This window comes from Liolophura sinensis, chromosome 13 (genome assembly GCF_032854445.1).
Source record: "Liolophura sinensis isolate JHLJ2023 chromosome 13, CUHK_Ljap_v2, whole genome shotgun sequence".
NCBI classification, from domain to species: domain Eukaryota; kingdom Metazoa; phylum Mollusca; class Polyplacophora; order Chitonida; family Chitonidae; genus Liolophura; species Liolophura sinensis.
The window spans coordinates 13,080,615-13,104,802 of record NC_088307.1 but is presented as its reverse complement, the minus strand read 5'-3'; the positions used below and the strand labels follow the sequence as shown (position 1 = coordinate 13,104,802).

Below are 24,188 nucleotides of genomic sequence, written 5' to 3'. Positions count from 1 at the left end.
TGCCCTTATAGATAATGAATGGTGGACTGGAGTTGGAGGAGTTGCACAATTGTCGCACATCGACCATAGCCATTGACTATCTATACCCACAACCACGACCCTGTTGCGAGGGTAGCGCCGTCGAGCGGGACGGTAAGAGAGTACCTGTCCTGTTGGGCCAGCCAAGCTGACAGGCGGGCCCGACTAACTTTGAGTTCTTGTGGATGGACGCTGCTGTAAGTACAATGTATGGAGAGTGACATCAGCAGGGTCTTTGTCTCTGCCCGCAAGCGTGCTCTGATCCCGCTTCCACCCCCGCCGATGCTGTCGCCGCTGATGCTGGCGAGATTGTTGGGGACCTGTGCGTGTTGTCCCGGCGTGTGTGAGTGTGCAAGGGTGGATATAGGTGTGGTCTGGCCTCCCTGCCACTCGGCTTACCCGAGAAAAGCCATAACAAAGAAACAAGAGCAGGTTATTTAGGCTAGAAAGACACAACACTTTAAAACAAACCGTCATTTTAGTCCCGTTACCGATCGAGCAATACAACCATCAATCAAATCAATTATCGAACACGTCTGCCATTACACAAACAATCTGCAAGCAGACTTGTTTCACCTATCCACCTGCCAGTGCGTCGTTTAGCCCGCGCTCTAACACTATAATATAGTACAGTATAGTATAGTATACTGTAGAGGATACTGTACCGTAGTATATACCATAGTACACCTAGGGGATTCCCCCGCCCCCTCCTCCGCAATGCGACACGTTTTTGACGCAGTATACCACTATGTTAAACTGTTGAATGGTTCATTCCTACACGTTACTTGTTTTGTCTATGAATATATTTTTTACAAATTCCTTTAGGAACTGTTGCTTTAGGTTGATTTGGAAATGGATCTTGCAATTAGCTACTTGGAAGCCACTTAATGATTTATGAGTAGAATACCATTGTTGGTCATGACACGTAGATGCATTGTATAGCCACATGACTATGCTTTACTTACACGCCCTGGAGGCAAATGAAATATTTCAGAAATAAGGAGATCGTTTGATATTTTACAGCATGTCTCCTGGGTTGTTCCGCTGCGCTGGCAAGCTAGCCATTTCGGCCACGGAGGCCCCCAAATGTCCTTTTGCTGTACAGGTACTTAGCCCGAGGCACAAGTATATGATTTATACGCATCCTGTCAGAGAAAACCAGGTGACAGAAATATCCACTACTATACTCTCAAATGTACACTGATTAAGTTTCAAGTTGAAAGAGTCAAAGACAGTTAATGTGACTCAACGCCAACCCTTTCTGTTGAGGTATGAGCACATACAACTTTGTGAACCTTTAGTAAAAATTGACCCGTATCAGTATAATGGCTCAGGCGGGACTGCTTATTTCCCTTCGGTAAGGCGTCTCAGTGAAGCCGCAATAGATGAAACAGCGGTGGAAATCCGTCCTGCAACAAAGAGGCACATTGCATGCACTCTAATGATTCCTTCGTCGTCATATGACTGAAAAATTATTGGGTACGACGTTAAACCCCAAGCACTCACTCACTGACGTATTTAATAGGCCGTAGAAATCCCGGAGGCCAGGTCAACCTTGATCCAATTGTGACATTCCAAAATGTTTAGTAATAATTCACAACAGCACCGCGTTGCGAATAGAAATGTTAAGAGGTTTTTGCATTTGCAGATTTAGAGATTTCTCAGCAGAAGTGAAAGTAAAAGGCCAACTAACCATTGAATGAGTAAGACAAATGCCACACGTCCAACTTTATACAGATTTGCTATATTAGAAATAAAAACGTCTAAAGGCCCACAAAAATCAGTTCGTAATCTACATCTACACAGGGTATATATACACACAGAATGCAACAGGGGATATGTCGGGCTACATATAGTTATGCTCAATGATGAACACTCTCCGGCCGTAAGTGGGAAGGTCTGGCAGCAACCTGCGGATGGTCGTGGATTTCCCCCGGGCTGTGCCCGGTTTCCACCCACCATCATGCTGGCCGCCATCGTATAAGTGAAATGTTCTTGAGTACGGCGTAAAACACCAATTAAATAAATAAATGATGAACTCACGGGTAGTTTTATGTGTTTAGTTTATATCATATTGCAATTATGTCACATTGTTAGGAAATTTGACAGATACATGCTTTCACCTTCGTCGGCATAAACAGGTTGGATTTACTAACAAGGCTTTATGTTTATTTATTTGATTAGTGTTTTACGCCGCACTCAAGAATATTTCACCCATACGATTTTGGGCAGCATTCGGATTGAAAGAAAACGGGCAGAGCTAGGGTGAAAGCTATGACAATCCTCGGGTTGCTGATTCAAAAGTATGACCAAAGAGAAAAAAAAAGCAGCATAAACAGGATTTGAACTCACGGCGACAGTATTGGCGTAGAGGTTGCAAGCACGATAACCACTCGGCCAATGAGGCCTTCGAGCGGTGTTTTTCTGTTAACCCACTACCCATCTAGATAACTGTAATTAAAAGGAATGTGTTTATTTACCTTTACAAATGTACACGTAATTATCGAATAAACACAGTTCAATGATTCAGAGATAAAAGAAAACATACGAAATAAAAGATAGAATAAAAAGTGATTATATCACACATACACTTAACTATAACATGCGTATATTTGCAATATATCTGTTTCCAGCCCAGTAACAAGATATCACAAGTCACAGTATATTGATAGTCAGGTGATGTGAAAATGTAAACACGCTTTGGTTCTCTGAAATGAACACCTCTGAGTGCACGTCATTAACAGATATCCATGTACATGGTATATCAAGAAGGGAACCTCGATAATCGACCAAGTCTCAAAAACCATTGTTATCGATTTATCTGATACAAAGTCTTGAGGATTTATTTATAATTATATACTCGATCCGAATGTAGTGACTAGATCGTGATGAACAGGTCATTGAGAAGTTTAGGATGAGTCACAGAGTCAACGGTTACAAGACGAGCAGACGCCGATTTTACTCCTTCAAACTGAACAAACGGAATAAGTGGTTCCCAGAGATCTAAACTCTCGACTGTGAACATCACCTGGTTGCTACAACGGTCCAGCACTGATAGTGACCGATTATCACAGTTCAGAAACAGACCGAAGTGTTGAGGTCCATTCAGACGATTGTATTTTTCATAGGCTGAGCTGAACTGATCATGGGCAATGATGAAAAAGTTGAGCCAGCCATGCTTCTGCTCTATCTTAACATACCAGTGGCCACTGCCCGGGTCACTCTTACTCCGACCATAACTCTCCATTACAACACCAACACAACAGGAACAACCAGATTTATATGACATCGGCAACGGCTCAGAGATCTCCACTTCCCAGTAGTGTCTGCCCTTCTGGAGACGACCGTCTGTCAAAGCTCGACACCAATCTCTCCTGGACCGCTGCGCGCACTCTATTATGGAGCCGTTGTGAGTGATCTTCAGCATTTTGTTATCTGTCACTGTAAAGATGAGCCTCTCTTCTGTAACATACAAATGACAGGCATACATGGTAATACAGACATAAAAGTTACGATGCTGTGGCGAAACAATGCCGCACTCGTCAAATACCCATGCAGTTGTCAGCCCCACCTTTGTTACCTAAATCGTCGCGATATGGCTGATATAGTTCAAATTTATTTAACATGAGCGCATTTGTTCCTCGTCACATATACATGTATACATCTGGACCATTAGCGCACGGCATAGTCTAATATCTGAACAATCTAGAAGCAAACAAACAAAAAAGAAATCATAAGTGTGGAAATAAGTACTGTATAACATAGTCTTGCCTGGTGTAATTTGAAACTATCATCAATCTAGCGAGCTGTTTTACATAAAACAATTTTTAATAAACTGGAAAGAAGCTGAATAAATTTGAACATATTTAGCTTTTTTCAATAATAAGGCTTGCTATAAACTTGGGCTTACAGGCAAAAAGTATTATATTATCAATGTAACGTTAAAACTCAATCATTCAATTAATCAGCATGCTGGCTCTATCTTCGGCCGTACATGAGGAGATCTCTCAGCAACCTGCGGATGGTCCTGGATTGCCCATTTGCAACAAAATTATGGCAATTCCTGTCTAGTGTTTCGAATTTTTTTTCAAAATGGTTGTGCTGGACGGAAACTTCATAAAAAACTTCACAAGCTACTAATCAGGTTTGTGTATAGGGCTGGTTTGTCCATTTTCTCGGGCTCTTTTGTCCATTTTCTCGGGCTGTTTTGTCCATTTTCTCGGGCCGTTTTGCGAAGGGTCTTTTGACGGAGAGGCTACGGTTGTGATAGAGAATAGATTTGACCTGGTTTCACTCGACAGATAGCTTTCCTTTTTTACTAAGTTGTTGAATTCGCTATTTTTGCTGGGTTGAAAGTTGTTGATGTTGTAGAACTTTGTTAATGGACTGGACCATTTTGTGGCTTTCTTTACGATCCAAAAATTCGAAAGGTCCCATAATTCACGGCGTCCAACTCTAAAAATATTTGGAACTGCAGTGTCATCCCGGTTATCAACACCACTGCCACTTATAGTGCTCATTAACGTCGTAGTAAAAATTAGTACATGGATAGGTTAACGTGGCGTAACGCGTAGAAATATATGGTGCTGAATGCGTTTATGTGACAAACTACGTGGTCCATTTCACGTACTAATCTGTGACAGATTGGTTTAAAATAAGATCATTAAATTAGGAAACACAATTACACTGAACAGATTCTCAATCGATTCGTGTATTTGTGTTGCGAGGTTGAATCTTTGGTGATTGGCACTTTTACCCTCCACAATCATTGTAATAGCCAGCAGTTCAATAGATAAAATCCCGCGGAATTCTTAACCCTTGGGGTTTCAATACATGTAATAACTAATTCGACAGGCTCACACGTCTTGTGTTTATTTTATTTATTAATTTATTTCATGAGTGAAGCCAGCATAACATACGAAATGATCATTTATCTCATTAGACTTATGTGAGTATATTAGAAACGTAAAAGACAACGCACTTGCAGGCCCTTGCTTTACGATCAGATCCACGTAGAGAGCAGGGTCACTTCTAACGAAGTTCTGTAATTTGTGTCCAATTTCTTCATATGTCTTCAAACAACTTCTTACTTCTGTTAACTGACCATCAATCCTACAGGGTGAGGAGGAGATAAAATAGCAGATGAACAGCTGAACAGCTGAACAATTATAGATTTAATGAAGAACGGATGGACTTAAATGGCCTCTTTGAGTTATAAAAACTATACCTGCAAACCTTCAAGATTTTCTCATAAATGGCTCAGCGATTTCATGATGATTTAAGGTGTGATCGCTTTACAAGTGATCATTAATACACAGTTTTATATACCAACAGTTTTAAAATGGCAAAAGGGCACATGTGTGAATTACAATGACCATTTCTGGAACATTTCATGAATTTCCTTTTAATACATGAAAACATGCTTCAGAAAAATTGCAATGACAAGAAATGGGGCCAGACAGACAAACGGGCAGACAGACGGCAAGAAAAAACAATACAGTTTAGCCCTTTAGTACTAAGGAGTATTGTCTTCCGCGGGCATCAAACCCCTGCCATTTCTGATGAGGTTAAAGCGTGTTTACTCTACCTTCCGTTCAACTGTTTTGAGCCCTGTAAAGAAAAAAATATATACATAAGGATCTTCCCTAAAAGAGTTAAAAACATCCAGTAAACAAAAGATCCTGTATGGGAATGAACTCATGTCACACGGAAATAAGCTCTACTCCTGGAGGGAAACCATTGACTTTGCAGTGAAATCCCTGCCCGGAACCTCGAGGATTAATTTCGGAGGTGAAAACAATTCCTCCAGAATAAAACCTCTGTATCACGAGTCAAACCCCTAAACCCCTTTGTTTTCAGTTAACGCTTTGTGGGGAGTGAAAACTTGTATCTGGTAATAAAAACCTGTATCTGGTAATGAAAACCCTATGTCTACAGTGACAACCTGCATCTGGTATTGAAATACTGTGTCCAGAATAAGTGAAGTTCTATGTGTGAAGTTAACATCTGTGTTTGGAGAGAAGCCCTCGAGGTTCCGGGCAGTTGGTGTCAACTCTTTTGTCCGTAGCAACCCTACGTCTTAGGTGAACCAGATGTACTTAGGTAAACCTTTGTGTGTAGGGAATGCTTTGTCTGGAGTAATCGAGCACCTATATATGAAGTGAACTCCTGCTTCTGGAGTGAACCCCTGTGTGGAATTAACACCTGTGTGTATACAAACGCTGGGTGCGGAGTGATCCTCTGTGTGGGGCGTAAAGTACTGTCGCTGGACTGAAAGTGTGGCCTGAAACCACGAGAATGAAGTGATCCCCTGTGTGTGGCGTAAAACCATGTGAACAGGGTGATCCCCTGTGTGTGGCGTAAAACCATGTGAACAGGGTGATTCCCTGTGTGTGGCGTAAAACCACGAGAATGAAGTGATCCCCTGTGTGTGGCGTAAAACCACGTGAATGAAGTGATCCCCTGTGTGTGGCGTAAAACCACGTGAATGAAGTGATCCCCTGTGTGTGGTGTGAAACCACGTGAATGAAGTGATCCCCTGTGTGTGGCGTGAAACCATGTGAACAGAGTGATTCCCTGTGTGTGGCGTGAAATCCTGTGCAAGACGTGAAATATTGTCTCTGGACGGAAATCTTCGTGGTGTGGAATATCGTTATTAAAGGGATACCCTGCGTTTAAAAGAAAATCCTGCGCATGAAGTGATCCTGTGTGAATGGCGTAAAATACTGTTTTGGAGAAAAAGCCTGTGTATGGAGAGATTCCTGTGTGTGGCGGGAACTACTGTCTCTGGAGGGAAATCCTGCTTATGGAGTGAACACCTGTGTAAGGCGTAAAATATTGTTTTGGAGTGATCACCTGTGTATGGAGTGATTCCTGTGTGTGGCGTCAACTACTGTCTCTGGAGGGAAACCCTGCTTATGAAGTGATCACCTGTGTGTGGCGTAAAATACCGTTTTGGAGAAAAAGCCTGTGTATGGAGTGATTCCTGTGTGTGGCGTCAACTACTGTCATTGGAGGGAAACCCTGCTTATGGAGTGATCACCTGTGTGTGGCGTAAAATACTGTTTTGGAGAAAAAGCCTGTGTATGGAGTGATTCCTGTGTGTGGCGTCAACTACTGTCTTTGGAGGGAAACCCTGCTTATGGAGTGATCACCTCTGTGAGGCGTGGAATACTGTTTTGGAGAAAAAGCCTCTGTGTATGGAGTGATTCCTGTGTGTGGCGTGAACGACTGTCTCTGGAGGGAAACCCTGCTTATGGAGTGATCACCTGTGTGTGGCGTAAAATACTGTTTTGGAGAAAAAGCCTCTGTGTATGGAGAGATTCCTATGTGTGGCCTGAACTACTGTCTCTGGAGTGATACCCTGCTTATGGAGTGATCACCTGTGTGAGGCGTAAAATACTGTTTGGAGAAAAAGCCTCTGTTTATGGAGAGATCCCTATGTGTGGCGTGAACTACTGTCTCTGAAGGGAATCCCTGCTTATGGAGTGATCACCTGTGTGTGGCGTACAATACTGTTTTGGAGAAAAGGCCTCTGTGTGGCGCGATCACTGTGTGTGGCGTAAAATTCTACATTTGCAGTTAAGCACTGTGTATAGAGTGTTCCTCTGTGTAGAGCGTGAAAAAGAGTGTCCGGAGGGAAACCCTAGCAAATTCCTGTAATGAAATCTATGTGGCGTGAAATATTGTCTCTATCGGGAACCCCTGCGTATGGAATGATCCCTGCTGTGTGCCGTGAAATACTGTCTTTGGAGGGTAATTCACTGTGTATGGAGTGAATCCTGTGTATGGAGTGATCAAGTCTGTGTAGCGTAAAATACTGTCTCTCAAGGAAAACCCTGTGTGTGGAGTGATCTTCTGTTTGTGGCGGGGAATACTGTCCCTGGAGGGAAATCCTGTGTGTGCAGTGATCAGAAGGGTATGGCGTAAAATACTGTCTCTTAAGGGAAACCCTGTGTATGGAGTGATCGTCTGTGTGTGGAGTGATCCACTGCGCGTGGCGTGGAACACAGCCTCGGGAGGAAATCTAGTAAATGAAGTGAAAATGAAGTGCATGGAGTGATCCCCTCTGTATGGAGTGATCCCCTGTACATGGAGTGATCCCCTGTACATGGAGTGATCCCCTGTACATGGAGTGATCCCCTGTACATGGATTGATCCCCTCTGTATGGAGTGATACCCTGTGCATGAAGTGAAACCTTGTGTGTGACGAGAAATACTGCCTTTGGAATGAAACCGTGAGCGTGGACTGAAACCTTGCATATCGAGTGATTCAAAGCGAAATACTGTCTCAGGAGGGAAACCCTGGGTTGGGAGAGTTTAATTGTGTGGGACGTGAAATACTGTGTAGGAAAGCCCTGTCTCCGGAGTTAAAACATGTGTATGGAATGATCCCATGTGTATGGCATAAAATGCTGTGTCTAGAGGGAAACCCTAAGTATGGAGTGAAACCATGTGTATTCAATGAAACCCTGTATAAGGAGTGATCCCCTGTGTGTGACGAGAAATACTGCCTATGGAGAGAAACCGTGTTCGTGGACTTAAACCTTGCATGTCGATTGATCCCAAGCAAAATAATGTCTCAGGAGGGAAACCCTGGGTATGGAGTGATCACCTCTGTGGGGGTGTAAAATAATCTCTCTGGAGGGAAATGCTACGCATGGAGTGATCGTCTGTGTGTTGGGTGAAATACAACTTTTGCAGGGAAACCCTGTGTATAAAGTAAAATCCCCTGTGTGAAGTGATCGCCTGTGTGTGGCGTGAAACGCTGTCTCTGGAGAGGAACCCTGTGTAAAAAGTAAAACCCTATCTATTGTGTGAACCCCGTGTGTGACGTGATCTCTGTGTATGAGTGATTCCCTGTATATAGAGTGATCTCTGTATATAGAGTGATCCCCTGTGTATGAAGTGATCTCCTGTGTATAGAGTGATCTCTGTATATGGAGTGATCCCCTGTGCATGAGTGATTCAATGTGTATGAAGTGATCTCCTGTGTATAGAGTGATCTCCGCATAATCGTGACCTCCTGTGTATGGAGTGATTCCCTGTGTATGAGTGATCTCTGTGAATGAGTGATTTCCTGTGTATGAAGTGATCTCCTGTGTATAGAGACATCTCTGTATATAGAATGATCCCCCGTGTATGAGTGATCTCTGTGAATGAGTGATTTCCTGTGTATGAAGTAATCTCCTGTGTATAGAGAGATCTCTGTATATAGAGTGATCCCCTGTGTATGAATGATCTCTGTGTATGAGTGATTCCCTGTGTATAGAGTGATCTCTGTGTATAGAGTGATCCATTGTGCATGGAATGATTTCCTGTAGAGTGAGTAGAGTGACCCATGTATATAGAGTTATCCCCTGTGCATGAGTTATCTCTGTGTATGAGTGATTCCCTTTGTATAGAGTGATCTCTGTGTATAGAGTGATCTCTGTATATAGAGTGATCCCCTATGCATAGAGTGATCCCCTGTGTATAGAGTGATCTTTGTGTATGGACGATTCCCTGTGTATAGAGTGATCTCCTGTGTATAGAGTTATCTCTGTATATAGAGTGACCCCCTGTGTATGAAGTCATCCCCTGTGCATGAATGATTCCCTCTGTATGAAGTGATCTCCTGTGTATAGAGTGATCTCTGTATATAGAGTGATCCCTGTGTATAGAGTGATCCCTGTATATAGAGTGATCTCCAGTGTATAGAGTGATCTCTGTGTATGAGTGATTCCCTGTGTATAGAGTGATCTCCGTGTATAGAGTGATCTCTGTATATATAGTCATCCCCTGTGCATGGAGTGATTCCATGTATATTAAGTGATCTCCTGTGTATAGAGTGATCTCTGTATATAGAGTGATCCCCTGTGCATGAGTGATCCCCTGTGTATGAAGTGATCTCCTGTGTATAGAGAGATCTCTGTATATAGAGTGATCCCCTGTGTATAAGTGATCTCTGTGAATGAGTGATTTCCTATGTATGAAGTGATCTCCTGTGTATAGAGTAATCTCTGTATATATAGAGTGATCCCCTGTGTATGAGTGATCTCTGTGTATGAGTGATTCCCTGTGTATAGAGTGATCTCTGTGTATAGAGTGATCCATTGTGCATGGAATGATTTCCTGTGTATAGAGTGATCTATGTATATAGAGTGATCCCCTGAGTATGGGTGATCTCTGTGTATGAGTGATTCCCTTTGTATAGAATGATCTCTGTGTATAGAGTGATCTCTGTATATAAAGTGATCCCCTATGAATGGAGTGATCCCCTATGCATGGAGTGATCCCCTGTGTATAGGGTGATCTCTGTGTATGAGTGATTCCCTGTGTATAGAGTGATCTCCTGTGTATAGAGTGATCTCTGTATATAGAGTGACCCCTGTGTATAGAGTGATCCCTGTATATAGAGTGATCTCCTGTGTATAAAGTGATCTCTGTGTTTGAGTGATTCCCTGTGTATGGAGTGATCTCTGTGTATAGATTCTTCCCCTGTGCATGGAGTGATTTTCTGTATATAGAGTGATCTCTGTATATAAAGTCATCCCCTGTGTATTAGTGATCTCTGTAAATGAGTAATTCCCTGTATTTAGAGTGATCTCCTGTGTATGGAGTGATCTCCTGTATATAGAGTTTTCTCTGTATATAGAATGATCCCTTGTGTATGGAGTGATCTCTGTATATAGAGTGATCTCTGTATATCAAGCGATCCGTTGTGTATGGCGTGATATCCTGTATATAGAGTGATCTCCTGTATATAGAGTGATCTCTGTATATAGAGTGATTCCCTGTGTATAGAGTGATCTCTGTATATAGAGTGATCTCTGTATATAGAGTGATCCCTTGTGTATGGAGTGATCTCTGTATATAGAGTGATCCCCTCTGCATGGAGTGATTTTCGGTGTATGGAGTAATCTCCTGTGTGGGGCGTGAAGTACCGTCTCTTGAGTGAAACCCTGTGTATAGAGTGATCTCTGTATATAGAGTGACCCCCGGTGTATGGAGTGATTTCCTGTGTATGGAGTAATCTCGTGTCTGGGGCGTGAGATACCGCCTCTGGAGTGAAACCCAGTGTATGGAATTAAACCATGTGATCTCCAGTGTGGGGCGTGAAATACTGTCTCTGGAGTGAAACCCTGTGTATGGAGTTAAACCATGTGTATGAAGTGATCCCGTGTGTGTGGCGTGATCTCCAGTGTGGGGCGTGAAATACTGTCTCTGGAGTGAAACCCAGTGTATGGAGTGATCCCGTGTGAGTTGAATGATCCTATCTATGTGGCGTAAAATACTGTCTCTGGAGTGAAACCGAGTGTATAAAGTCATCCCCTGTGAATGGTGTGAAAAAATGTCTCTGGAGTAAAGCCGTGTGCATTGTCTGATCCGCTGTATATGGCGTGATCCGCTGTGTGTGGCGTAAAATACTGTCCCTGGAGTGAAATCTTGTGCAGAGAGTGATAAAATCTTTTTGTGTGAAACACCGTCCCTAGAGGGAAATCCTGTGTATGGAGTGAAAACCTTTATATGGACTAATCTCCTGTGTATGGCGTGAAATACTGTCTCTGGAGGGAAATGACGGGTATAGAGAGATTACATGTGTGAGGCGTAAAATACTGTGCAGGGAAGCCTAGTCTCCGGATTGAAACCCAATGTATGGAGTGATCCCCTGGGTGTGGAATGATTCCATCTGTGTGGCGTAAAATACTGTCTCAGGAGGGAAACCCCGTGTACGGAGTGATCCACTGTGTATGGCGTGAAACACTGTTTCTGGAGTGAAATCGTGTGCGTGGAGTATATGGAGTGATCAGGGTGTGAGGGGTGAAATACGGTCCCTGGAGGGAAATCCTGTGTATGGAGTGATCGTGTGTGTATGGTGTGAAATACTGTCCCTGGAGGGAAATCTTGTGTATGGAGTGAAAAACTTCACATGGAGTGATCCTCTATGTATGGCATGAAATACTGTTTCTAGAGGGAAACACTGGGTATGGAGAGATCACCTGTGTGTGTGTGGAAGGGGGGGGTGGGTGGGGGTGAAATACTGTGTAGGGAAGCCCGGTCCACGGAGTGAAAGCATGTGTATGGAAAGATCCCCTGTGTATGGTGTTAAATACTGTCTTTGTAGTGAAACCCTGTGTATAGAGTTACAGCCTGTGTGTGAAGCTTGTTTCTTGTTAGTGCTTCCAACTGGGTAGTATTATTACATTATTGTGGATGTATATCATTATGTAATAGGCGTAACACTATGGGTAGACTTGATCTATGCATGTTTTTGAGCATAGTATCGAGATGCCCATAATGGAAAACACCTGCGCTCAGCTGGAAACCAGGATTGCCCGTGTTATGTGGCCACCTGCCCTATCCGGCCACTTATTTCGCCTGCCTTCACTGGCCACACACGACAGGTTTGACTCTACATGAATTTTCTTTTGTTCCTCTTCAGAAATATATGTGGAAACCATAGTATTTTGCCAGATGTCAGAAAATCGTATGTAAAGACACAGCAGAATTTAGCATGAAATAATGTTACATTGTGGGATTTTATTACACTTCGGAAGCTGAGAAGAGAGCATAGGATTTCTCAGGTTATGAATTTTGTGAGCTACATCAACGACCAAAACCTTACTTACCTGAGTCCGGCCTGCATCTAATGTAATTCTATTTACAAAAATAAATTAGTGTAGAAGTGAATGAACTTTGTCACATATTGGCCATAAAATGGACAATAACTACCCATAGTGTAACAGAAAGTAATGGCTACACTATAGGTAGCAACTGTTATCCATTATGTAATAATACTACATTTCTAGATTTTATTACACTTCAGGAAGTGAGGGTTTTGAATATTTGCTGTGGTATTTATCTGGCCTTCAGTGAAATTGTACAAAGCTCGCAGAACAAGAAGAGTACCATTCTCACCCCTCCCCCCCACCCCCTCTCTTCATCTGGCTTCCATACTAAGCCCCGCTATCCGTACAATAAATGTAAGATTTCGATATACTTTATTCATTTTTTGTTGATACGAATGGACAATTACCGCGACTGCGGCAATATTTCACGCTTATCCGGGTGAATCTTTTTTTTTTCATTCGCTCATTGATGCCAAAGAATGATTTATGAACCATAATCAACCCATAGCATAACTCTTGTTTTACCTGTACACAAAGCAGATTTAATTCTTGTTTTATGTTCTAGCCAGACACAATTATTTTAAGCTTACCTTTACTTCGAAAACAAAAACCTTTATATAACTTTGAAATGTGCCTTGGCAGAAAATGACAAAAGCACATCAGCAATCTACATTGAAATGTTCAAATTTAACCGGTATTTGCCAAATTTATGTATGTACTTATTTCTTTGATTGGTGTTTGATGCCGTACTCAATGGTATTCCATGTATACGATGGCGGCCAGAAATATGGTGCCAGGAAATCGGGGAGAGCCCGGGGAAACCCACGATCAACCATAGGTTGCTGACATACGACCTAAGAAGAAGCCAGCATGAACTGATCTTGAACTCACACATGGAAGCATTGGTGCGAGGCGCCGGGTTATTGTGCTGCAGTAACATGTTAACCACCAGGCCACAGAAGATTCTTGTATTTGGAAAAAATCTCCTCCAAGATGAACAGAAAATTAAAAAAACAAAACAAAACAAACCAAAAAACAGCACTTGTAACTAAGGATTTGTAATCGAGGATCATTGTCATGACTGTATTACCTGTAAAAACTCTACGTCTTGGGAGGATTTTAAGTTCTTATAAGACCGCTGTGACCTTTTCATGTCATCGATGTGCATTTCTAGGGCTTTGGTCCATGCACCGCATTCGGCACTCCAAGTGGAATGCCTCATTCTTACAGCCGCCTGAGAGTTTGCCTTCCAGTTGTTCAAAGTCGTCAGAGCTGCTGTGTATGAAGTCTCGATTGACTTCAAGTGAACATCCTGATTTCCCTGTCAACAATAAACCCAAGTTGATATACTCACTTCCGGAATGGCTCGAGTTAGCAGTTTGATGCTGATTACTAAAGTTTATGGCTTTGAAACTACCAGATATTTAGGAACGTAAACACGCAGCATTTACTATTTTCGGTGGCTTTTGAGGCCACTCCGCAACACAGGACAGTGCGCCACTGCGGGCAGCCCACAACTGAGAAAAACCGACCACCGATAACAGTTCGCCATCGAGCACATGCCGCCAAGGAGGACAGCCCGCCACGGAGGCCTGCCCGCCACTGAGGGCCAGCCCGTTATGGAGGACAATCCACCAGTGTGGCCAGTCTGTCTCTAAGGAGTCCGCCATCCAGGGAAGTCCGCCAAAGAGGGCAATGCGTATGGACACAGACCCCCATTACAACTTCCGTTTTTCGGTAGGGTTACGATTGTATTACGATTGTAGTTCTGTGAATTTTAGGGTATAAAGTCTTTTTTTGCTCCCAGGCGTCCATTTTTGGTGCACAGGTGCATGCTTGGTATTAAAATGCTGGAAACTGTCTAAACTTTGAGGAGGTATGAGCTTTATTGATGAAAGTTTGAAATTCTGGGCGAGAGGACACAAGGTGTGAGGTAGTGATGAGGCTGCGAGTGACGTCCCCTTGGCGTTGCTAGGCACGCCTCCCAGCTGCTGGCATGGAAAGGTCCAGATTTTTTCGGTCAACCTATGTCAAGATTTTTATGGCTTCTTTCTCAAAGGCTGGGCCAGGTATGCACCAAAGCTTATTGGCTACGGAATGTTTGGGACTGAGCTACAGCGCTAGACGTTAACATTGTCGCTTATGGAAAATTAATGGGGGTCCGAGGCCGTATGCGGGGACCGTGTGTTAGCTGTGCAACGCATCGCTGTGTGTGCTTGGGGTTGTCAAGGCTATAGTCTGACGTGTTGACGAGCGTGTTTAAAATGTTAGATATTAGACTCAGATAACACACAGGCCATAACACACGGTTATGTGACCATAAATAGCGAAAGTTAATTTCCCCTATTATAGGTAAATATCTAGGTATAGGTCAAAGAAAATAGCTAAGCGTGAGGTATGTGTGTTGGGCTGGTGGTAGGTGGAGTTGAGGAGACAAATGCATTTTCCACGGAAACAGCAAAACTCGTAACTCGTACATTTCCACATTAATACAAACACAATAATATTCAAATTAAACACAAAATTAAACTCAAACACAGGCAGAATAGTAATCATGTTCGGAATGACAATCATAAAATAAACGTAACAACGCCACAACTAAGTAACACAGAGATGTCAACCAGCATTTACCCTAACTTAGAAATTTTCCAAAACTACTTATTTTTTTCTATCTTGAATGCAATAACCCGACCCATGATACTTTGTTTCTTATTTGAGAACAAAAATACAAACCTTGATACTATGACACAGTTGCCCACATCTTATCAGAACCTTTTCTGCTGACTCTATGACTGTTTTCAGTTGGCCAGCTTTGTCCTCAAATGTCGCCTGTATAATAAAAAAAGTTCCCACTATAGTATACACACAACCTACTACTAATAAATGTACATGTGATATTATACGTATAATCTATGTTTCCAGAACTTTAGTGGCCTATAGCAGTCAACAGCCGTTCTTTTGTACAGTCTCACTTGAGGTGTACTATACACAGATTGCCTTCCACCATAAGAATCATATGGAAAACACAGCTTATTAAGGATCTGGGGTCCAGGTTTCTTCCACCCACAGAATCGTGTAAATGGTAACACGGGATACAACAGGGGGGGTCAGATCTGGTTAGCTTAAAGGATTACAGAAAAAAATCTTATTTTTCAACATTAAATTAAATTGGCGACCGGTTGGCTAAAGAGGCCTCCTGAATTTCTGATGTGTATTTTGTCTAACTGCAAAAAAAGAAATAAATTGTCTCCAGTATCAGAAATTAAAGCTGGGATACAAGAGATGATAACAAATATTATTAGGATAGGTGACGATGTGTTTGTGAAGCTTGAATCAAATTGCTCTTCAGAAATCTTTCTGGAGTGGACTCTATACAACCGAACATGCACGCTCAAACAGAATAAATGTCTGCTGTATTATGTGACCACTTCCAAGTGAAGACTGTGTTGGACACTTTCTAAAAAAAAGTAAAATTAAAACAGCGAGGACAGTTTGAGAGCTGGCAAATGATCAAACATAACCGGTGAAATACTGCCGCTTGTCAATTTACCAATTTAGCCTGGGTTTTATTCTGACTGTTCATGTAAGTACATAAATAGTAGCAATTTACACGCCCCCTAGCAACATGGCAAAGCTTACTTAGGCTTCACCAACCGGTAATGGAGCATGAACCACATTCTTAGAAAAAAAGAGACAAGCGGAAGCGTAGAATTTACATCTGTTTATCTTTTACCTTATCGTTTTCTGCCGCTGTCTCTATGTCCAGATAGCTGTGTCCAGGATGATCTCCAAGGCAACCAGGACAGATCACGTCGTTGCAAGGTACACAGTAAATGGACAGAAACTGACTGTGCTTGTCACACTCTGACTTGTAATCTGACTCAGATTTTGTGTCCAAAATTTCCGATTCCTCTGCAGAGCTCTGGGCTAAGATCTCGTTTACAGATTTCACTGTGTGCCGCTTGAACGGTCCCTTCATAGGATGCATTGTTGTAAGACATTGCTGACAGAAAAACCCGTCGCAATTAGAACAGAACATGGCGGCCGGTGACATGCTGGTCTCCTCACACATTGAGCACATTGGGGTGTCTTCTGTTAGTTTGTCTTGTTGACCGAAGTCCTCCACCTTTCCACATAATTCGGTGTTGACTGGGAGAGCATTTACATCCTCGTCCGTCAAAACAGTGGGTGAGCGACACACAGGGCAGTTGATCTGTCGGCCACTGGATTCAGTAACAGAGGAGTTACTCTTATCTGCAAACAGTCTCAGACATTCTCGACAGAAACTATGGTGGCACGGTAGAGAAACCGGTTCCCGAAAAATATCCATACAGATGGAGCAACTCAGCTCATCTTCTACTGTTTGCAGGGATTTAGCCATTCTTCTGCGTGTGTTCTATGGAAAAAAGAGTTTATGGTATATTAGTGTCAGCATGAGAACAGAGCTTTACGTGAAATCAGTAGTACCACTACACAAGCAAAAAAAATTGCCTTATCGATTAGAACATGAAGGGAAAAAAGTCTAGCAAATTCTCCAAACAGGAAACTGGTGAGAAAGAATGTGACGAAAAGACTTTGTACATTCTATATTACAAGGCTTCGGGGAATACTTTTCCTATCATCAAGAGAAGAGGCAACTGTAAACGGGTGGACTACAATCAGGGCATACGCAGCGGCTTTATGTCAGAAGTTGATTTTTTAGCGACACAGGTTGTGACCTGGTTGAAAAGGTTCTCACCTGTGTGAAAAGGTTCTCACCCAAGGGAAAAGGTTTTCACCTGGGTGAAAATGGTCTCACCTGGGTGAAAAGGCTCTCACCTGGGTGAAAAGGTTCTCACCTGGGTGCATACTCACGCTATACCCGAGGCCTTCTTCTGGTTCAAACAAGGCCCTTGGAATAGAGCGTGGATCATGCAAATCTTGTGACAATAAATATATGATCACACTTCTACTCCTGGCTGCGTCAAGCCTGTTTGTGTAACTTTCCTATAACTGCCATGCATCTCTGGTGAAAATGCTATTCTCTGCTTTCTGGACTTTTGCATCCAGGTGAGAACTTTCTCATGGAGGTAAGAATGTTTTCACCCAGATTAAAGCACTTTTCACTCAGGTTAAATAGCCACCGCAAGTTCCTCCAACCATGCAAACGCACGAGTGGAAAATTCTGAGCATGGCGCTAAAGAGAAATCAAATAAATACACACAAACCAAAAAGATCAATAAATATGTTATTAGCGCATATTCTGCAATTGGAGATGGTCGATACTATACACTCGGGCTGTATACCAGACAATGTTACCTGAGGACTGAAGATGTAGGTCACCATATGCGTCATTTATAACTGGTAAATACGTGTCCAAGGTTCTGACTTCACGGCATGGTTTCTAACAAAAAATCGATGGTTTCTACTGTGTAGTGCTACATTTAAGTATAGCTGGAACTAAGGGTCATACGACTAGGATTTTCTAAGGCCTACCTGCTGACAGACTAATAGGACAGGCTGTTGCCAGCTTGGTTTTATCACGGTACTTGTAGGCCTATACAACAGTAGAGGAGTGACAGATCGGGTTATTTAATTGATCTATCTATTGTAACATATCATATAAATGTATTCACACAGGTAAACTACACACTTGTACAAAACTCATACCATCAGATTAATGTTTTTCACTTTAACCAACATGGACACGCCCAGTTCTTACCTTTACAGGTACAATCTCTTCTCTACGTCACAGCTCGCTAAATCGCCGTCGACTTAAAACGAAAATATTGTCATCTAGGAAGTTTAAGCGATCTTTGTAAGGGAGATAAACCCTTGGGTTATTTCCACTTCATTCATTAACATTCATGTAGTTTCACACTGCTTTGTCAGGACCACTTTCGATCCAGCAATATGTGATGTCCAGTGAAGAATATGACAGCAAATACAGTGCAAAATATAAGCAGGGAATACCGTCAGTGAACTCTAACTGGGACTATTTTAATTTTGGCATTAGGCGTGGTACATGTACAACATTTATACAAAATGATATAGAAACGTGTAATTGTACTTTTGTGACACAAAGCTCTTCTTATAGTTTGTACACAATTTCTATCCCTGGTGTGACAGCCGGTAAACAGGTTATTATGAACATGCGCACAGTCGTGGTTACCTGGACATTTCCTTACAGCCATACGGTAAACCATAACATATGTGACGCTGTGTTATTGATACATGTTTACTACATCAGCACAGCAACAATGACACCGTGTCAGAGTGTATGTAAATGTCAAGTCATTAAGACGGGAGGAAGTACTGCATATCCACAACTAATCCATTTTAACTCTCTCCATCTGGAGAAAGAAAATCTGAACATTAAGCCTTATATAACGGCCATTGGCAAGTGGACCAGCAGAACAGACTGAACGTTTCCAAGACCACTTGACAAATGTGTTTGCAGGTTCAAATCCACCTGGCGAAGATTCGCAGCTGATTTATGTCAGTAGTTTCGCCTTTAGCGATGCCGTGGCTTCTCCCCACAGGTTGTCACCTGTGTGAAAATGTTTTCACCTGGTGGAGGGGGTTCTCACCACTGTGAAAATGTTTTCACCTACGTAAAAAGGTTCTCATCTAAGTGAAAAGTTTCTTTTCCGGGTGGACACTTTCGCCATACCCGATTGTTCTGGTTCAAAGAAGTTCAAGGCCCTTGGAACAGAGCATGGATCAAGCAAATCTTGTGACAATAGACATATGATGGCGCACTCCTGGCTGCGTCAAAGCCGTTTGTGTAACGTTATTATAATTAGCATGTATCTGTGGTTAAAATGCCTTTCTCTGCAATGTGGACTCTTTCATCCAGGTGAGAACTTTCTCATGGAGGTAAGAATTTTCTCACCCAGATGAAAACACTTTTCACTCAGGTGAAACAGCCACCGTAGTTTTTTCCAACCATGCTAACGCACGAGTGGAAAACTCTGAGCATGGCGTTAAATAGCAAATAAATAAACACAAACCAAAAAGATCAATAAATATGTTATTAGCGCATATTCTGCAAGTGGAGATAGCCGATACTATACACTCCGGCTATATACCATACATTGTTACCTTAGGACTGAAAATGTAGGTCAACATAGGCGTCACTTATAACTGGTTAACTACGTGTACAAGGTTCTGACTTCACGGCATTGTTTTTAACACATAATCGATGGTTTCTACTGTGTTGTGCTGCATTTAAGTATAGCTAGTACTATAGCTGGTACTAAGGTACATACGACTTGGATTTTCTAAGGCCTACCTGCTGGCAGACCAGTGGGGCAGGCGGTTGACAGTTTGGTTTTACCAGGGCACTTGTAGTCTTATACAACAGTAGAGGAGTGACAGATCGGGTTATTCAATTGGTCTATCTATTCTACCTAAGATATCAAATAAATGTATTCACACAAATAAACTACACACTTGTACAAAACTCATTCCATAAGAATAATGTTTTTCTCTTTAACGAATATGGACACGCCCAGTTCTTACCTTTACAGGTACAATCTCTTCTCTACGTCACAGCTCACTAAATCGCCGTCGACTGAAAACGAAAATATTGTCATCTAGGAAGTTCAAGCGATCTTTGTAAGGGAGACGAGCCATTGGGTTATTTCCCCTTCATTCATTAACATTCATGTAGTTTCACACTGCTTTGTTAGGACCACTTTCTACCCAGCAATATGTTATGTCCAGTGAAGAATATGACAGCAAATACAGTGCTCTTCTTATAGTTTGCACAGATTTTCATCACTGCATTTTTATTCCTAATTGTACTTAGTTCATGTCACTATGGGGCGTTTATGTTGCTACTTTTAACCATATGAATTAGTAAAACTCTAAACGAATAAGCACGGTAACGAATAAATTCATATTGACGATCTCAATATTTCGAGTTTAAATAAGTCATCCTTAGGAGAATTGTGCCATGTGAGGCTCGGTTTAGTTAAAGAGAACAGAAAGGCAAAATTAACAAACATGTCTACTATGATAAGCCATTCACTAAACATGTATGACGTTGTTTAAGTGCCAGTGAGACAGAATTGACAGTGTAAACATGTATAATGATGAACTGATTATTGCGTAGTGTATGATATGACATAACAGGCAGACTCCTATGGGCATGACTTAACAGTAAGTTGTCAGTTAAAGGATTAGTGTCCAGATTTAACTCCTGGTCCTAATTATATAAAGGGTATAACCTGTTTGAACAGTATGTTAACCGAGAGACCTTCTGAGAAACGTAATAATGGCTTGAATAATAAATCCACCATAAACAATATATCTAATGCGCTTTCCGATCGTCATTATTTGGCCAACCTGAGCATAGCTTTCCTGTATAAGTTTGAAATTGAAATCAGTTTGAACCCATATTGGATGACGTTGACGTTCCGGTTTATGACACTGACATCTCTGGCCAGACTTCAGACTTTGTCCAGGCATTTCCACCAACACTGAAAATACGGTCCGGTAGGCTATACATGCAGCTCCTGTGCTACACTATACGTGTCCTGTGTTATCTTTAGATTTAATATTTATTTACTATTCTTTATTTCTACCCTCTTTCCAATAAATATCGTTCTATTCCCCGAGGGATTTTAAATTCACACCCATATGCGATGACAACTAAAAATACCAGGCATAACACCCTACCAGGTCACATTATACTGACACCGGGCCAACCAGTTCCATGCTTTAACCTATTAGTGCTCACTTCCAAGCAAGGCAACAACAAGTACCAATTTTAAAGTCTTTGGTTTGACCAGACCCGACTATTACGTTCTTACCATTAGGCCACCGAAGCGGTCCTTGTCTTGGTGATAAGGGGTGTTTAAATTTATATTTCTTAAAAGACAAGACCAACGAATTAAGACAGAATTTTGCTTTGTTCCATGTCGGTTCCGTAACATAAGACTCACGCCCAGTTAAGTCAGTTTTAATATAAGAGATTAATGGATTAATTCATTACTACTGTCAGTTAAGTCAGTTTTAATATAAGAGATTAAGGGATTAATTCATTACTATCAGCACACCGTTTGACGATAAGGCAGAGTTGTAGTGTAGATTTACTTGTACTTTCGGGTCCGTCCATCATGGGGATGTATAATGTACCGTCAGTTGATTAATTGTTGATCATATCAACCTGCATAAATTCATATCTTGCTCACAGTGGTTTTGATCTGTACGTACAAGTTACAGGCCTGTGCAGTGTAATGTTCCTTGATTACTGATTATTTTACAAGACAGTGTATGCTGACAGTAATGTTATATTCTTACTCCTTACATGTAACAAAAGTGTCACTTCCGGTTTGGAATTTAGTTAATTATTCCTTTATATTAAAACTGATTTAAATGGATGTAGGTCTAAAACAACTGAAACCAACTTGAAATTCGTTGGTCTTGTCCTTTAGGCATTTACCTGAACAGTCAGAGTGCACGTAGGGTTCTAACTGCATGGTTTAAACTGACAAAGGATTTCACCTGTTGCCAACTATCACAATGTCGTCGCTGTTTTCTTTTCATTATCAGTTCTTATTGATGTAATTATTTATTTTTTTATTTGATTCGTGTTTTATGTCGTGCTCCTTTCAATTTTAGAATCATTTACACCAGATTAGACTTACTTTGGTTTACTTTGAGTTTTCATGTGCTTCTCCACAGGTGTACGTTTCACCGTGACATCTTTCGCCAAGGTTCTGTAAACGTGTGGGTTCCTCATTTACATCCTCCGCCAAGGCTCTCTGAAGGTGGGTTTCACATTTTCATTTCATTCTCTGCCACGGCTCTATGATCGTGTGAGTTTCGCTTATACATCCTCCGCAAAGATTCTATGAAGGTGTGGGGGCCTCTGTGGCTCAGTTGGTTAGCGCGCAAGCGCGCATGCTTACCCAGGAGTCTCTCACCAATGCGGTCTCTGTGAGTTCAAGAGCAGATCATGCTGGCTTCCTCTCCTGTCGTAGGTGGGAAGGTCTGACAGCAACCTGCGGATGGTCCTGGGTTTCCCCCGGGTTCTGCCCGGTTTCCGTCCACCATAATGCTGGCCGCAGTCGTATAAGTGAAATATTCTTGAGTACGGCGTAAAACACCAATCAAAAAAAAATCTATGAAGGTGTGAGTTTCACTTTTATATCATTTGTTAGGGTTCCATGAAGCTGTGAGTTTCACTTTACATTCTGCGCCAAGGTTCAATCAAGATGTGAATTTCACTCTTACGCCCTCCACCGAGGTTCCATAAAAATGTGGGTTGCATCCTCCGCCAAGGTTCTATGACGGTGGGGGGCTCACTTATTTATTTATTTATTTATTTGATTGATTGATTTATGTTTGACGTTATGCTTACGGAAATTTTATTTGTATCACGGTGCCTAGCCTTATGGTGGTAGCATTTTACTGGCAAACCTTCACACGTACGACCGAAGAGGGGCCGTCATGAGCTGGGCTTGAACTCACAGCGACCGCAATAGTGGGTCGTTCTGCTCCGCTAGCACGCTACCACTAGTCGACGAAAGCCACCTTTAACAAATCAAGATGCATTTATATTCATCCAGCAGCAGACGAAAGGAAATGTCTAGGTAACCACGAGTGCGCGCATGCTTACAATAGCCTGTTTAACACCAGTTACACTAGCGACAGAAATTGTGTACAAACTATAAGAACAGCTTTGTGTAACAGAAGTACAATTACACGTTTCAATCATTTTTATAAATGTGGTACATGTAACACGTTTAATACCTAAACCAAAACAGTCACATATAGAATTCACTGAGGTTATTCCTTGCTGATATTTTGCGACACAAAAATTACAGTTTAACTATGACTAACTGAGCAATTTCTCTTTCCAAATCATTAATAACATATCACATGTCATCGTACACTGATGTTGGTTTAATATGTCACACGTGAACACCTCGTGATCCTCTGAAATAAACAGCTCTGGGTGCATGGCATTAATAAGACATTAATATATACTCATATATCTAGGCGGGGGAAAAACCGACAAGATAACAAGATACTAGACCAAGTCTCAAAACTCATTATTATCGGTTTACCTGATACGCAGTATAAGACTTAATTATAACTAGGTACTTGATCAGAATCTAGTAGCTACATCGTGATGAATATGTCACTGAGAACTCCAGGTAGCGTCACAGAGGTACCAGTTACAAGACAAGCAGATGCCGATTTTACTGTGGTAAACTCAACAAATGGCACCACTGGATCAGAGAGATTTTAACCTTTGACTGTGAACATCACCTGCTTAATATCATGGTCTAGAACTGCCAGTGATCTGTAATCACAGCTCAAAAACAGACCGAGGTGTTGAGGTCCTATGTGAGGTCTGTCTTGTATATAGCTGGGTGTGACATCACCACCACAGTCACCATAACACCTGTCCTTACAATTGCAGTACTTCATCACAAGTACATGAGAATGTCTTGCAGAAACCAGCGGATGGTCGAGGGTTTACTTCAAGCTTTGCCCAGTTTCATCCCACGTCGCACATAAGTCAAATATTCTTGAGTATGTCGTAAAACTCCAGTTAAAAGA

General features: G+C 41.9%; 1 protein-coding gene across 1 annotated transcript in view; it reads right to left on the bottom strand.

The window, feature by feature from the left end:
• Positions 1-1,792: 1,792 nt before the first annotated feature.
• The window catches only part of LOC135480881 (E3 ubiquitin-protein ligase Midline-1-like), a 47,905-nt gene continuing 25,509 nt past the window's right edge, over positions 1,793-24,188 (bottom strand). The window contains exons 5-6 of the mRNA XM_064760811.1: positions 5,000-5,130; positions 1,793-3,480 (exon numbers count right to left, since the gene is read on the bottom strand). Coding sequence (XP_064616881.1) covers positions 2,897-3,480; positions 5,000-5,130 — 715 coding nt within the window. The 3' untranslated portion in view covers positions 1,793-2,896. The remainder of the gene's footprint in view (positions 3,481-4,999; positions 5,131-24,188) is intronic.